We start from the raw sequence: 17191 nt of genomic DNA, 5'->3' as shown, positions 1-17191 counted from the left end.
ATACAGTTCATTCATTCACACTACCCTCCGGCCAAAATCATCCCAAAACGTTGCACATTCACACAGCGCTTCTGGTATTCCTTCAATCAATTAACGAAAGTCACAGTCCATGTTGATATATTAGAAGTAGACACCTTTAACTGGAATATGAATATTTCCCCGAGAAACAGTTGGAACCCTCTGGCCTGGCATTATGTGGTCCAAGCACAGTAGTGTTGTGATATGTCATCACCCCACACACATGCTGTGGCTGTTGTGACTACAGTTCCCTGAATGATTCAATCCAAGGCAGAGGTCCATACGACTGCTAGCAAATGATGTAATTAAGTGCATGCAATGACTTCCTAAAACCACACAATTACAGGACCTACACGGCTCTGTACACTGTAGTGCAGTGAGATTCGGGGTCGGGGGAACTGCAGTAGGGGTTGCAAAATAAAAACATATGTAGAATTAATTATATTTGGTACCAAACATTTTGAGGACAGATGGTACAATATACATTGTATAACGTTTTTGAGAAACATAATTTTATTGATAAAATGTATTTATTGGTTTCTTTTAATTTTGATAAGAGAAGAAAATGTGATGCATTGAAGGTAATATGTTGATGTAAAAATCCAAATGTACCGATTTCAAAGTTGTGTCATTAGACTTGGGGTGGGGCAGGGTCCCAAGAAAATCTTCCTGAAAAAAATGAGGTTCCCAGAATTTTGGCTGAAAACATGGGGATCCCGCTGAAGCAGTTTGAATAACACGGCTGTAGTGTATATCTTGAATTGTATAAAATCTACCAGTCTAACATGGAAACTTACTGTGTAGGTTATACTGTATTTGTCCGTGGGAAATTGTGTTGAATGGTGAAGCCTCATCACCTAGCGAATCATTCTCATCAGTTCAATCCAACTTTAGATTCAGGGGAGCGTTTAGGGTTTTCTAAGGTATTGACCTATTCTCCTTCTGTGTGAATCCCATTTCTTTCTTTATCAGACTGTCACCTCTGGTGTTTTTCCCAAGCGTTGTCCCTATAAGGCTAATTCAATGACAGAGAATGCTGTTGTAAGATCAAGCCTGGAGGTTTATCCAAATATTGGCAAAGGCTTCTCCAATATGATCCCCTATCAATTACTTGGGATAATTTAGCAACACATACGGTAATGTATATATACACTGAGTATACCAAACATTAGGAACACCTTCCTAACATTGAGTTGCACCCCCCTTTTGACCTCAGAATAGACTCAATTCATCGAGGCATGGACTCTACAAGGTGTGGAAAGCGTTCAACACGGATGCTGGGCCCACGTTGACTCTAATGCTTCCCACGGTTGTGTCATGTTGTCTGGAAGTCCTTTAGGTGGTGGACCATTCTTGATACACACGAGAAACTGTTGAGCTTGAAAAACCCAGCAGTGTTGCAGTTCTTGACACAAACCAGTGCACCTGGCACCTACTACCATATCCTGTTCAAACGTACTTACATCTTGCCCATTCACCCTCTGAATGGTACACATACACCATCCATGTCTCAGTTTTTATTTAACCAGTCTCCTCCCCATCATCTACACTGATTGAAGGGGATTTAACAAGTGACGTCAAATAGGGATCCTATCTTTCACCTGGATTCACCTGGTCAGTCTATGTGATGGAAAGAGCAGGTGTTCTTCATGTGTTGTGCACTGTGGTGGTGGCAGTTTTCAACATCCCCTTGGCTTGGAGACCAACTGTAAGATCCTCTCTGACCCATTGTCTTTCTGGTGCTTCAAGACTCTGCTTCTCAAGGACATTGCATCGCACCACTTGGGGTGGGATTATTTTGCAGCCCTCTCATTGCTTTTAGTGTAATCTGTCATTTTTCCATTGGTTTCTTAATGTTTTATTCCGTTTAAGTTTTGTTATCTTTCTTTAGTTCGTGGAGTAGCCCTCAGACACAGACAGACCAGCTCAGACCTAATGTAATGGCTGCCACTACTCTCTAGGCTAAACATTGTTGTTTTCTCACTATTGCAGGTCACTATTCACCCTGGAAGACCCCTAAACAGGTAAAATGCATTGTCTTCCGAGCCTCAGCTCTCCCATTAATTCTAATTGACTCATTTAGTTAACAAAATGGCTGCACTGTGCATATATGTTGGAGCTGCTCTGATTGACTTTACTACATAACCTTAAATCTATATCTTCTGAACTAGCTGAGAATGACTACTCTATTCTATTCCCTTCCCTTATACTAACTGTAGTGCTGTTGTCGTGTCTCGGCTGCTGCTGTATCCTGGCCTTGAGTTGGACCCTTCCTCTTGCCGTCACATGCAGAGGAAAGGGTTAAGTGGCCCACTCATAGATATAGAATTACTAGACTCGTCGTACCGTGAGCCAGATGGGCCATGATCTAAATAAATCTTGATGGTCATTCGATGTGGTGTATGTCTATGCACATGACAGTCTACGTCTATGCAAACTGCTAGACCAGATGCTCTTCTAGTAATGCTATATCTATGGTCCAGATTCTGGGTTGGCATGGTCCCCTCAACATTCCATCCTTCTCTCAGCTCCTCTGTATCCCTGATAGAGAGAGTGAGAGAACCTTTTTCTAACAGTCATACCGAGAAATGATCACTCATCCATTCTTCCCTTCTTCCTTCATCTCCAGGCTGATATTGATCTGCTACTAACTTAGCTATCTTTCCTGATCATCTTTTGTCATAACTATGTTTTCTCAGATGTCATATATGTCAGACAAAATATACAAATTTTATATTTTTAGTTTTTGTCGAGACAGATTGTACTAACATGTTGAAAGCTGAAACTTTAAATATGTCTGAGACCTCTTAGACAGCACTCTGTTCAAACCTAGCCTCTGTCTGTCTGTCTGTCTGTCTGTCTGTCTGTCTGTCTGTCTGTCTGTCTGTCTGTCTGTCTGTCTGTCTGTCTGTCTGTCTGTCTGTCTGTCTGTCTGTCTAAACACTCAATAAACACTTGTCATCCAGACAAGGAAGAGTTGCTACAATGTCTCGAGTTAGACATGGTGTATTGCCAAGAAACAAGATGTGTGTGTGCGCATCCCATTTCATGCTACTTCATGTTCTAGTTTGGCTCTGATATAGCTAACCAGCTACTAACCCCAGCTCATTTGGCTACAGATCATAACATTCCACACATCCATGACTCAGAAGAAGCAGTCCCTGCTTGTCAGCAGCTCTCTCAAGTAGAGGTCGACCGATTAATCGAAATGGCCGATTAATTAGGGCCAATTTCAAGTTTTCATAACAATCGGAAATCTGTATTTTTAGACGTCAATTTTGCCAATTTTTTAAAAACATTTATTTTTATTTTTTACAACTTTATTTAACGAGGCAAGTCAGTTAAGAACACATTCTTATTTTCAATGACGGCCTAGGAACGGTGGGTTAATTGCCTTTTTCGGGGTCAGAATGACAGATTTTTACCTTGTCGGCTCAGGGATTCAATCTTGCAACCTTACGGTTAACTAGTCCAATGCTCTAACCACCTGATTACATTGCACTCCACGAGAAGCCTGCCTGTTACGCGAATGTAGTAGGAAGCCAAGGTAAGTTGCTAGCTAGCATTAAACTTATCTTATAAAAATCAATCATAATCACTAGTTATAACTACACATGGTTGATGATATTACTAGTTTATCTAGCGTGTCCTGTGTTGCATATAATCGATGCGGTGCGCATTCGCAAAAAAAGGACTGTCGTTGCTCCAACGCGTACCTAACCATAAACATCAATGCCTTTCTTAAAATCAATACACAGAAGTATATATTTTTAAACCTGCATTTAGCTAAATGAAAGGTTAGCAGGCAATATTAGCCAGGTGAAATTGTGTCACTTCTCTTGCGTTCATTGCACGCAGATTCAGGGTATATGCAACAGTTTGGGCCGCCTGGCTCATTGCGAACTAATTTGCCAGAATTGTATGTAATTATGACATAACATTGAAGGCTGTGCAATGTAACAGCAATATTTAGACTTGGGGATGCCATCTGCTAGATAAAATACGGAACGGTTCCGTATTTCACTGAAAGAATAAACGTTTTGTTTTCGAAATGATAGTTTCCGGATTCGACCATATTAATGACCAAAGGCTCGTATTTCTGTGTGTTATTATGTTATAATTAAGTCTGATTTGATAGAGCAGTCTGACTGAGTGATGGTAGGCACCAGCAGGATCGTAAGCATTCAAACAGTGCTTCAAGCATTGCGCTATTTATGACTTCAAGCCTATCAACTCCCGAGATTAGGCTGGTGTAACCGATGTGAAATGGCTAGCTAGTTAGCGGGGTGCGTGCTAATAGCGTTTCAAACGTCACTCGCTCTGAGACTTGTTGTAGTTGTTCCCCTTGCTGTGCATGGGTAACGCTGCTTCGAGGGTGGCTGTTGTCATTGTGTTCCTGGTTCGAGCCCAGGTAGCGGTGAGGAGAGGGATGGAAGCTATACTGTTACACTGGCAATACTAAAGTGCCTATAAGAACATCCAATAGTCAAAGGTTATTTAAATACAAATGGTATAGAGTCGTCCAATAATCGGTATCGGTATCGGCATTGAAAAATCATAATCGGTCCAGCTCTACTCTCAAGCCCTCTCATAGATTTTTCGTCATTGTAGCTCATTTCTGTTCTCCTCTTTGTTGAATCTCTCAGTTTCAAACAGATTGATGGTAATTCTGAATCTGAGCTCCCGGAGAAGAAGTGTCTGGGAGTCAGTCAGTCAGTCAGTCAGTCAGTCGGGTGGGCGGTCCAGCCGAAGCCGCTCTTTCTCTCTCTCTCTCTCTCTCTCTTCCCTAGCGTGTGTTTGTTCTTCCCCACACATTGAGCTATGATGCAGAACAGGCTTCAGAGCACCAGCAGCTGCCAACACAGAGAACAGAGTTCAGCCCAGGTTTAATTGGATATCATTAGTTCAGGACGATTCCCGTAGCCCAAATAAGCCCGGCCCAAATATTCCAACATGGATACAAAGTTTAAAAACAGAGACTATGGGAGTTCTGTAAATGTGACTCAAAGTTGGCACAAATACTAATGATGCCCTGCCTTCTGAATTCAGTTTGGAACAAAGCCTGTTCATATATGAGTATATTCTCATTCTCATGAGAGTGAAAAACAGAATATACAGAATATGTATGTAGTACTATTGGTGTGGATCAATTTATGGCCGGACCTGAGAGTGTTGTGTGTAGGAAACAGCATACTCTAGCCACACACACAGGTCATACAGTCTTAAAGAGCCTGCCTGTGACTAAATGAGGGGGAAAGATTAAATTCAAAACAACTTTATTTATCCCTCTCAGGGCCAGTTAGGAAAGACTGACATACTTCAAACTTCACTTAGTACATACAGCGTAATAGATGGAGGGAGAGAGAGACGGAGGAGGAGGAGGAAGTAGGGGAAGTGATAGTGCTATAGTCTGGTCCAGACTTAATAAGATCCCCTGACTGTCACCGTGCCATTACACGGCCAGACACTCAGACATTCCGAAGATCAGTAGCCGAGATGGGTGGAACAACACAGAGTGGGAACACTTTGATTTTGCCTTGGTTCGATGGAACTAGATGCCTTGGCAGCATCTTTTTATACAGCTCCTGATATCAAACAAGTCATTTTATGGGGTGGTACTAGAGACAACTATCATTCTCACTGTGATCCTAACATACCAATGTGTCATCTTCACTATCTCATCAACACCACTCTGTTTTCTAAAGACAACTGACATTTGTACAACACAAGAAAGCATCTCAGCTTGTCAAAATAGGTCATAGTGTGTATGACTTCAAATAAGTGTGGCGCTTATTTCAAATAGGAAGATAAATCATATTTTATACACTTAACCATTTAGCTGCATTGTTTGGTTTTACACCCGCATAAATTACCACTTCTCTCTTTTTCTCCTGGACGCACACTGAGTGGTTTGGGATTCAACACTGCTGAGAGTATTTGGGTCTAAATAAACCTGTTTTGACATTAGCACTGCAGGCTTTTCTGCATTGTATTGGAGACGCCACAATAGTGTTTTCCACAATAGAGACACCACACATTATCCACCACATCTACATTCCATTATAGTTTCAGAACACACACACACACACACACACACACACACACACACACACACACACACACACACACACACACACACAGGTTCATCAAAGAGAGTCTCTGAGGGGGGTGAATGCTGTGTGTTTGCACTCATCCTATCACCATGCCCCTCTAGCATCCACTACAGTCTCCATCATAGAATGTCTTGGGCCATAGCCACTCTACACTGGGCCAGTACCCTCTGTGTGCCCACTTTGGCAATTTGCCATCTTCCGACAACGACAGTGGCACACTGACATGTTTAATATGCTCTCTGCCTGCCTCCCTCTTCCTCCCAGCAGCCCTGAACTGGTGTGCCTGTGCTCTCTCTCCCTCTGCATAATTTACACACTGCTTTTCCAGACCTGCTTTAATAAGCCTTGGCATCTTTTATTTCCTTTAAAACGTTTCTTCACCTCCCCTCTCTTCATCTTTGTTGTTGCTTTTAATTAGTCGCCGCCGGCTGGTGCTCATGTTGCTTTGCTGCATTACTACTCCCACTAATATTAGACTGTTGTAGTGAATGACAGAGGTCAATGAAGTCGATGACGTCCATGAAGGCCTCTGTCCCCACCTGTATACTATGAATAGCTTTGCTACCTGCTCTCACCTGATTTGGTTCGTCTAAGAGGAAGTTGTTAGAGTACCAGGACAGCGCCCCCTTGCATCCCTTAGGGATGTCAGTGCGTAAGGACCGGGTGAGAACCATGGTAGGGGTGGTGGAGACTGAACCAATGCCCTGATGTCTGATGTGTTTACAGGTGTTGGAGCAGTGGGACGCGGCCCAAGGCCAGGGAGGGGGTCAGGGCAGCCCCCAGACCAGTCTGTCTGCCCCCGTTGTCCCCCACAACGCCCCCTTCCTGACCCGCCACCTCCACAGGGCATCAGTCCCAGACTCTGCCCTACCCGAGGGCTTTGATCTGAGCAGGCCCGACCCCTATGACCTCTATGAGAAGTCCAGGGCTATCTATGAGAATAGTAGGCGTAAGTACTGGAAACACACTAGTACAACAACAACAACAGCATCAACAACAACAACAACCGCCCCATCATATCTGTCTGGGGTTCCAGGGGTTAATGTTCTTCTGAACAGGTGGACCAATGAAGATGCACAAAACCACACTCATACACATACACACACACACCTCATCTCCTGAATGAATCATTGTAGCCCTTGTGAACAGAGTCAGGGCTCCATAGTGCAATATAACAATGGCCTCAGCTCCACCTGTTCTGTTCCTATAGGGACATAGTCTGAGTTGTCTGGGTTCTGTTCCTATAGGGACATAGTCTGGGTTGTCTGGGTTCTGTTCCTATAGGGACATGGTCTGGGTTGTCTGGGTTCTGTTCCTATAGGGACAGAGACCATTCTCAGTTGTCTGGGTTCTGTTCCTATAGGGACATATTCTGGGTTGTCTGGGTTCTGTTCCTATAGGGACATGGTCTGGGTTGTCTGGGTTCTGTTCCTATAGGGACATGGTCTGGGTTGTCTGGGTCCTGTTCCGATAGGGACATAGTCTGGGTTGTCTGGGTTCTGTTCCTATAGGGACATAGTCTGGGTTGTCTGGGTTCTGTTCTTATAGGGACATAGTCTGGGTTGTCTGGGTTCTCTTCCTATAGGGACATAGTCTGGGTTGTCTGGGTTCTGTTCCTATAGGGACATAGTCTGGGTTGTCTGGGTTCTGTTCCTATAGGGACATAGTCTGGGTTGTCTGGGTTCTCTTCCTATAGGGACATAGTCTGGGTTGTCTGGGTTCTGTTCCTATAGGGACATAGTCTGGGTTGTCTGGGTTCTCTTCCTATAGGGACATAGTCTGGGTTGTCTGGGTTCTGTTCCTATAGGGACATAGTCTGGGTTGTCTGGGTTCTCTTCCTATAGGGACATTGTCTGGGTTCTGCAGAATGAGATGTATTATGTTGTTGTGTCTGTAGATGTATTTCTGTAAATATTATGAGTATGACAGCGGTTTAAGAGTTTCTACTTTTATCTTAGTGCTGACAGATGACTTGATGTTGATACATGTGTATTTGGTCTAGACTCCTTCATTAGGGGCATCTCTGAATATCTCGCGGATCTCTGCCTCCAGTCGATGTTTTGCCAGAGTGTATAGTCAAATTAGCTTTTTTGTTCAGGAACATCTCAGCCAATAACCTGTCTTCTTAGACCGCTGTATACTTCAGGAGCCAACAATTATATTTTAGCCATTAAAGATCCTGTCAGAGGTACAAGCATAGGGATTTCCTTTCAGTTCATTGAGTGTACGACCAAGCTTTTAACTGGGTTGCCAAGATATGCCCTGTAGAAAGATTTGTACAACAGTATACCATTGGTTTTTGACATCAGTAGTCATATCTACTGTATGATTCTGAACATAAAGTGAACTCATCCTTTTGACCAGTGCTAGTGACAGTGCTAGTTTCTGTTAAGTCCGTGCAGCTTGATGTACCATAGAGGCTTCATGATTGACATGCGAGGCTCGAGCCGGTAGACATGATATTGCTCTGCTCCTCTCTATGGTAGAATCTCTGTGGGCCTGAGTCAATCGTAGGCTACAGTAGATGCACACTGTGAGGAGAGAGGCGAGCTGTGTGCGCGCTTACGCAACACAACCTTTATTAAAGAGGACAGGGCTGTCGGAAGAACTCCACGTCAAAGCCTTTCAGCGTCTCAGTCAATCTTTCTCTGTAGCTCTCCTCTCTCTCTCTCTCTCTCTCTGTCTCCCTCTCTCTCTCTCTCTCTCTCTGTAGGTCTCCTCTCTCTCTCTCTCTCTCTCTCTTTCTCTCTCTCTCTCTCTCTCGCTCTCTGTAGCTCTCCTTTCTCTCTCTCTCTCTCTCTCTCTCTGTAGCTCTCCTTTCTCTCTCTCTCTCTCTCTCTCTGTAGCTCTCCTTTCTCTGTCTCTCTCTCTGTCTCTCTGTCTCTCTCTCTCTCTCTCTCTCTCTGTCTCTCTCTCTCTGTCTCTCTGTCTCTCTCTCTCTCTCTCTCTCTCTCTCTCTCTCTCTGTAGCTCTCCTCTCTCTCTCTCTCTCTCTCTCTCTCTCTCTCTCTCTCTCTCTCTCTCTATTCGCTTCACTTTATTGGCATGACGTAACAATGTAAATATTGCCAAAGCTTATTTTGGATATTTACAACATAAAATAAAAATGAGAATCAAAATTGTCAACGGGACAATAACCAAGGGTCAAAATAACCATACATTGAACAATAACAATAAGCATACAGTAGAGTGCAGGTTGATTGGTTTGTCAGACACTGTCCCTCAACTTATGGCAGGCAGCAATGTAGTGCACTGCCAACCCACAGCTCTCTGCGTCCTCCCCCAACAGGACGGGTAGCCTACTTTCATCAGAGAGGTTGAATAAGGGTTTCAAATTTGGGGAAATGACACTCTAATTGTTTTATATTTTGGACATTTTGTCAGGAAATGCAGCTCCGTCTCAGGTTCTGCTGTTGTGCAGTGGTTGCACAGCCTTTCCTCTACAGGGAGCCAGGTTCTGCTGTTGTGCTTGTGTTTCCCAATAAGCAATATAGTTTTGTTTTGACTGTGTTGTAATTTGGTTTATCCTGATTGATTGGATGTTCTGGTCCTGAGGCTTCAGTGTGTTAGTAGAACAAGTTTGTGAACTCAGCCCCAGGACCAGCTGGATGAGGGGACTCTTTTCTTTGCTCAGCTCTTGGCATTGCAGGGCTTGGTAGTGATATGAGAGGGGGTCACTGTATTTTAGATGTTTCCAAAACTGAATTGTTCTTTTTTGAGTTTTTATTATTAGTGGATATTGGCCTAATTCTTCCCTGCATGCATTGTTTGTAGTTTTCCTCTGGACATGTAGGATAATCTTACAGAACTCTGCATGCAGGGTTTCAATGGGGTGTTTGTCCCATTTGATGAAATCTTGTTTTGCAAGTGGACCCCACACCTCACTGCCATAAAGTGCAATTGGTTCAATGACATATTCAATTAGTTTTAGCCAAATTTTAATAGGTATTTCAATTTGAATTAGCTTTTTAATGGTGTAGAATGTCCTGCGTGCTTTCTCTCTCAGCTCATTCACTGCCTCGTTAAGGTGTCCAGTTGAGCTTATTTTCAAACCTAAGTAATTGTAGTGTGTGCAGTACTCTATATATATTGTACCAATTGAGAACTTTGGTCTAATTCCCTGAGAACTGGATCTTCTCTGGAAAATCATTATTTTAGTCTTTTTGGGGTTTACTGCCAGGGCCCAGGTCTGACAGTACTGCTCTAGCAGGTCCAGGCTCTGCTGTAGGCCATGTGCTGTGGGTGACAGCAGGCATAGGTCATCTGCGAAGAGTAGGCATTTAACTTCTGAATTGTGGAGACTAACACCATGATGATTTTTCTAGAATAGTGGCCAATTCATTGATGTAAATACAACCCTGAGGAAGGCCCCGCCCCTGGTTAAAGAATTCTGTTATTTTCTTGTCAATTTTAATGCTGCACGTATTGCCAGTATACATTGATGTAATTATGTCATATGTTTTTCCCCCTACACAACTTTCAATAACTTTATAGAAAAGTCCTGTATGCCAATTAGAATCAATTGCTTTTTGGAAGTCGATAAAGCAAGCGTATATTTTGGTATTATTTTGGTGGACATGTTTATCTATCAGGGTGTGTAGGGTGTAAATATGATCAGTTGTGCGATGTTTTGGTATAAATCCAATTTGGCTTTTACTCAAGACATTGTGCTTATTAAGGAAGTTTAAACCTATAATACTACAGAAAACCTTCCCCAGGTTAGTGGTCACACAAATGCCTCTGTAATTGTTAGGGTCAAATTTTTCTCAATTTTTAAAGATTGGGGTTATGAGTCCTTGATTCCAGATGTCAGGGAAATAACCTACACTCAGGATCAAATTAAACAGTTTTAATAAAGCCAATTGAAATTTTGCACTAGTGAGTTTGATCATCTCGTTTAGGATGCCATCAGGTCTGCATGCTTTTTTTAAATTTGAGAGCCTGAAGTTTCTTAGAGCTCCTGGTCAGTAATTGGGGAGTCCAATGGATTTTGATTGTCCTTTACAGCTTTTTCTAATCCATTCAACTTCTCATGAATTTGGCATTGTTCTGCTTTTGTGTCAATTTGAACGGTGTTGTAGAGTGTTTTAAATGGGTTGTCCATATGTCACCATTTTGTATTGCTAATTCCTCTTGTTTAGATTTTTTTTAATTTTTTTTTTTCAAATTTTGCCAGAAGTTGTGTGTGTTTATGGACTCCTCAATTAGTGTCAGCTGCTTGCTGTTGTACTGTGCTTTTTTGGTTCTGAGTGTACGTTTATAGAGTTTTAAAGTCTCACAGTAATGAAGGCATAATTCACCATTATTTGGGTCTCTGTGCCTTAGGTTGGAGAGTGTTCTAAGTTTTTTCCTTAAAATTTTACAATCTGCATCAAACCAGTTGTCATCTGTGGTATTTTTTGGTTTGTTTTTTATCAATTTCAATTGTGCTTCTTTTGCCGTTTGCCTGAATATATAGTTTATGTTTTTTACTGCTAGATTGATGCCTTCTTTATTGTGAGTGAATGTGGTATCCAGAAAGTTAAGAGTGTTTGGATATTTTGGTTACAGGTTGGTTTCTGGTATTCTTCTGTGCTGTTTTGGGCCCATCTGTATGAATTTCTGATGTTGTACAGCTTACTGGGCTGTGAATGTGTGGCTGTTTCCATGTTTGTTCTTTTGAGGAACAACATAATTTGGCTGTGATCAGACAGAGGTGACAGAGCTGAGAGAGAAAGGGTCAATGTCTGTGATCATATAGTCTACTGTACTGTGGCCAAGAGGTGAGCAGTAGGTGAATCTCCCCAAAGAGTCCCCCCCCCCCCCCCCCCCCCCCACCCCGTAACCCACCATTGACAAAGTACAGACCCAGGCTTCTACAGAGCTGCAACAGATCCCTTCCGTTGTTGTTGACGATGCTGTCACTGTTGTTTCAATGGGGGAGATGAAGACAGTTAGAAACAGTATGGCCTGTAATAAAGCTGTCCCCTCGTGTGCTCGTTATATCAGGTTAGCTGAGCTCGATAGACCTCTCTCTCACTCTCTCTCTGCTCTCTTCTCTCTCTCTGTTTCTTTATCTCCTTTACTCTCCTTTAGTTCCGTGTTCAGTTTAGTGTTGGTTCCCTTCGTGTAACAAGCCCCCAAAGTGCTGTTCGCTGCTAGGCTACACTTGCAGACTGTTGGTCAGTCAGGTTAACAGGGTTGAGGCACAAGGCAACTTTTAGGAACACTTTACTTGTTTCCCTCAGTGGTGTGGGAGTTCTAGGTCATGAACATTGGTATTTTTCAGTAACCTTATCTAACTAGGACTGTTCTCAATATAGCCAGGAGACCAATGCAGGCTGTTAGAGAAGAAAATGCACCCATACCCCACAACCATAGACAAGTCAGTGTAGCTTCCACTGAATGTTGAAGGTTTTCTACAGCTGGAAGATAATCATGCAGCAACAGGAAATAGGTTATAATTCATGGAAAAGAATGTAGGGGTTGATAAAACAATATATTTTACAAACTTTAGAAGCCTTTTTAAGCTTGAATACACTACAAGTTTATATTTCCTGCTGTGTAGGAAAATTATCAGCAACAAAGGAGTGATCAAATTAAGATCCTACATCTGTAATTAGATGCCTTTATTCTAGTAGGGAACCAAGAGACCCCATTGCATGTGAGAGAGCTGGAGTTGGATGGAGATTTATGAATTGTGTACTTCATGTAAACTGTAACACAGTCTGGAATATACCAAAATCATCCTCTGGCCAGCAAGGTCATTCTGTCCTTATCTTCTGCCAACATTTATGAGTATTTTTTCCAGCAATCTTATTTAATATAAACTTAAAACACTGTATATGGGTTCCGTGGTAAGACTTGTCAGTCAGTCTCCTTATGTGTCATCCGCCATCTTTGTTTCCTCAATTAATTCCTCTGGTATCCTAGCGGACACTGGTCTCCGTGATTAAACCTGCTGTAAATAGAGCCCATTTCTCATCACAGTCACTTTGACCCGCTCTACTTCATTTCATAGGAAAGGGTTTTCAGGGTAATGGATATCACTATGCCACAGATCATTCTGCTTTCCAGTAAAGGCCTGATTGCAGATGAGTTTCTTCTCCCGTAACACATACTGTAAAAAAGATAGCTGTATTACAAGCCCTAAGCACTTCTTTTCCACAGTGTGATGGATGATGTAGGAACTCTGTGCAGACAATGTGCTGAGGCAAGTCATTTTCTGTCTTGCTCTAGTCTCAGTCTTTTTTAGTAGTCTGCTCTGAGTGAGACAGTTGTAAGACAGTGTGTGTGTTGTATTATTGTTTATGGGTGCTCCCTCAATCTCCCTCCCCCACACAGAGCCAGGCCTGCCACGGACCATCTTCTCTGCGGACCACTCTGGTATGTACGTTGGCCCTGAAGAAGACTGTCCACAGGGAGGAATAGGGATTATTCTAAATTGTCTTTTTTTAATGTATTTTTTAATGAAACCTTTCATTTAATTTGCAATGCATTAAAGGCCCAATACAGCCGTTTTATATCAATATCAAATCATTTCTGGGTAACAAATAAGTGCCTTGCTGTAATAGATTTCCATTAAAATTGGCAAAATTGGCTTTTTAGCCCAAAAAACAATCTCAACCAAGACTTAAGCAAGAACTGTCTGGTTTGAGTGGAGAGGGGAAAACTGATTCCTTGCTGTTATTGGCAGAGAAGTTTGGAACTCTCTTTGTTATTGGTCTATTAACCAATTTACCGTATTGATGCCACCATGGAAAGCCGAAACTCCCGCCCATGCAAACCTGCTGATTAGGGTCCTGTGTCGATTCTTTTCAACAAGCAACTACCAGGAAATAACACAGATTTTTTTTTAAATCACACTTTAACAGTGTTAGTTCCATCAGGTGTTGTACAATATTATATAAAACAGTGTATAACAGTGCCTTTAATTTCATGTGTTAACTTCCACAATATGTGATCAACAATCCTCTGGCTCCACATAAATTAGACATTAGACTGAGGGCACTCCAAGGTCAACACGTGTTACAGGTGTTGTCTGTTCCTTGACCCCAGGGGCAGAGTACCAGGAGGTGGAGGTCCACCTGAGGAGGCAGAAGTCCGGCTTCGGCTTCCGCATCCTTGGGGGAGACGAGGCGGGTCAGCCTGTGAGTCCGGACACCCGTGAGAAGGCTCGTATGAGATGGGCGTGGAACCCTGTCATTTTCTCCTCTCTAACCCACTACATGCATATCTAACCCTGAACCCTGACTGACTGAGAGACTGGTGATGCTGCTGTGGATGGTTACTGGTTTATTGTCTGTAGAGTAACACTCAGCGCAAACATGGAGCCACGTATCTATTCATAAGCACCACTGACATAACAACCACTTATACATGTCATTTCACATACAGTTACTCCCTGCATGTTTCTTGTCCACTTGACCATGGCTACATATTGCTTCAATGTAGTCCTTTTCTGAATCCAGCCCTCTGATCGGTCAACCAACTTTTTAACCCCTACCCCTAGCTCTCCATGCGTTCTGATTGGTCTGGTTCCCATAAACAGATCCTGATTGGGGCCATCATAGAGAAGAGCCCTGCGGACAGAGATGGGCGCCTGCGGCCAGGCGATGAGCTCATCTTCGTGGACGGGATCCCGGTGGCGGGAAAGCCCCACCGCTACGTCATCGACCTGATGCACGGCGCCGCCCGCAATGGACAGGTCAACCTCACCATCAGGAGGAGGCTACAGGGCCCAGGTGAGAATATGGGAGGGGACAGATCTAGGATCAGTTTACTGAAAACTCCTAATCATTAGGGAGGAAAATGGAACTCTGACCTTAGATCATCCTCTAGGGTCAAATTCATCCACTCCAAGAAGGTCTGATAGTCTTCCTTTCTCTGGCCTTATGTGGAGTCCGGCTGTTGTATTGTACCTTGAATTGTAGAGCTGCAAGAGCCTGCTGTGTGATGAGTGTAGCAGCCCTCTACACACACCTTCCCCCCTCAGATCTCCCCATTCCCTTATGTCAGCTTACGCTCCGGCTGCCTTTGGTGCCTGGGGAGGAGAGCACAGCCACCCTGGTGAGATCCCGTCTCCCCTCCTCTGTCTCCCTCTTCTCATTCCGTCTCCAGCCATGAAAGGCTGTCTGTCTCATCCGTGTCGTCCGTGGTCTTGCCTTTCATCCCTCGAACGTTTGATTCAAAGTAACACTTTTGGAGGTGTCAAGACTCTTGTCTCTCCCAGAGGTCTCACTGTCTTCAGTTCAACCTTGATCATTGAAGGAGATGTAATGAGTTCTAACATGACATCTTGGTTTTGAGGGAGTCTTAGTTCTTAGCGATTGTATCTACAGATATCTTCAATGGAGGTTTTCTTTTGGATTAAAAAGATCTTTGGATGCTGCAATACAGCTGATGAGGTGTGAGAGAAACCATGACCTTTCTCTGATCTGATAGCCAGTCCAGACAGGGCCTGTCTTTGTCCATTGATGAGTGCTGTGCTGCTTTGCTGGGCTGCAGTGTGGTGGGGTGGAGAGCAGAGCAGGTTAACTCAGCTCTCTGTTACCCCCCAACACAGGAGAGCCGTGTCCAGAGAACGGCCGCAGCCCCGGCTCTGTGTCCACCCAGCACAGCTCCCCACGCAGCGACTTCACCAACGTCACGTATCCTGGCAACAACGCAGCCCCACCCACTGACGCCATGGGTACAGGTAGCACCACAGATGGAGAGCCGACCTCCAGCGTGCAGCAGCCACCGAGTGATGTCATTATCCACCGCAAGGAGAGTGAAGGGTTTGGATTCGTCATCATCAGCTCGCTCAACCGGCCCGAGACCGCCTCCGCCATCAGTGAGTGCTGCTCTGTGTGAGTGAGTGAGTGAGTGAGTGAGTGAGTGAGTGAGTGAGTGAGTGAGTGAGTGTGTGTCATTGCTTGTCCATGGGTTGTTTACATTACAAATGTACTGCCTTATGGCAATTTCACCTTAAAAGGGAAGGCTTTGAATATTATTATGCTCTTGAGTTTTCATGCATTTTAGTCCAGCAGATACGATCGTTCCAAGCAGAGAAAACCAAATCCATTTTGACAAACATTTCTGAGAGGAAGAGGTCTGCGAAGAGGTCACAACTATATAAAAAATGTAACACCTCTATTTTTGAACCATGTACTCCTCCTCTAACCATCTAACCCGTCTCAATTCCAAATGGTTTCCTGACTGTATCAATCCCTCAGATCTGAGGTAGCTAGGCTCCAGTACGCCGCATCGCCTTTTAGTGCCCTGCCCACACTCGCTGTGCATACAGCCAGCTGTCTTACATAAGCTGAGAGGGGGCGGGAGAAATGTGAAAAGAGCGAGCAGCATAGATAGAAAGAAGAGAGGGAGAGATGGAAAGAAAGCATCCAACCAGTAAGATTAGCCTGAACTCAGACCCATCCTCAACTAACCATATCTGTGTGTCTCTCACTCTGTGTGTATTGTCCTCCGCCTCTCCTCCCATCCCAGGCGTGCCCCATAAGATTGGGCGTATCATCGACGGCAGCCCGGCGGACCGCTGTGGCAAACTGAAGGTGGGTGACCGCATCCTGGCGGTGAACAGCCAGTCCATCATCAACATGCCCCACGCCGACATCGTTAAGCTCATCAAGGACGCCGGCCTTAGCGTCACCCTCCGGATCATACCACAGGAAGGTGAGTGAGACCGGGGGGGGGGGCGACAACGGTCACTAGACTGGAGATAATGGGGGGACCAAGGGGTCAGTAGAGAACTGTATACTGTAGATGTGGGGGGACTTTCAGGGACTGTTGTTAAAACTGTTTGTCATCTTAAATGCAGCACGTTGTCTTACTGTACAGACCGTTTTAAATCCTTTTTTAAAGGGGGTTGTTTGATCTCTGGCTAAGGCACTATTTGTGTGGATCAGCGAGTGATATGTCTGTTTGGGAGAACTGTCTAGTGAGTCTGTTTCTGTCACCATCTTCTAATGCTTCATGGGTGTTTCTGGTTATGACGAGCATCTACTGTAGGTTAGAGCATTGTACTGACAGTTCTTTGAAGTAGATGCACCGTGTATTATGTTAATGTGGCTCTGTTTAGCA

At 43.9% G+C, this 17191-nt stretch overlaps 1 protein-coding gene across 6 annotated transcripts in view; it reads left to right on the top strand.

Moving 5' to 3' along the window:
- Nucleotides 1–17191, top strand: part of LOC110490483 (membrane-associated guanylate kinase, WW and PDZ domain-containing protein 2) — a 278882-nt gene that overhangs the window by 246674 nt on the left and 15017 nt on the right. For 5 of the 6 annotated variants that reach the window (XM_036944869.1, XM_036944868.1, XM_036944871.1 and 2 more), the window contains exons 11-17: nucleotides 2011–2042; nucleotides 6858–7080; nucleotides 13454–13495; nucleotides 14168–14283; nucleotides 14661–14853; nucleotides 15675–15944; nucleotides 16598–16783. In XM_036944869.1, coding sequence (XP_036800764.1) covers nucleotides 2011–2042; nucleotides 6858–7080; nucleotides 13454–13495; nucleotides 14168–14283; nucleotides 14661–14853; nucleotides 15675–15944; nucleotides 16598–16783 — 1062 coding nt within the window. The remainder of the gene's footprint in view (nucleotides 1–2010; nucleotides 2043–6857; nucleotides 7081–13453; nucleotides 13496–14167; nucleotides 14284–14660; nucleotides 14854–15674; nucleotides 15945–16597; nucleotides 16784–17191) is intronic. The other variant, XM_036944870.1, reaches the window with a different exon arrangement.

This window comes from Oncorhynchus mykiss, chromosome 15 (genome assembly GCF_013265735.2).
Source record: "Oncorhynchus mykiss isolate Arlee chromosome 15, USDA_OmykA_1.1, whole genome shotgun sequence".
Classification (NCBI taxonomy): domain Eukaryota; kingdom Metazoa; phylum Chordata; class Actinopteri; order Salmoniformes; family Salmonidae; genus Oncorhynchus; species Oncorhynchus mykiss.
This window is presented reverse-complemented; position numbering and strand designations above follow the sequence as displayed.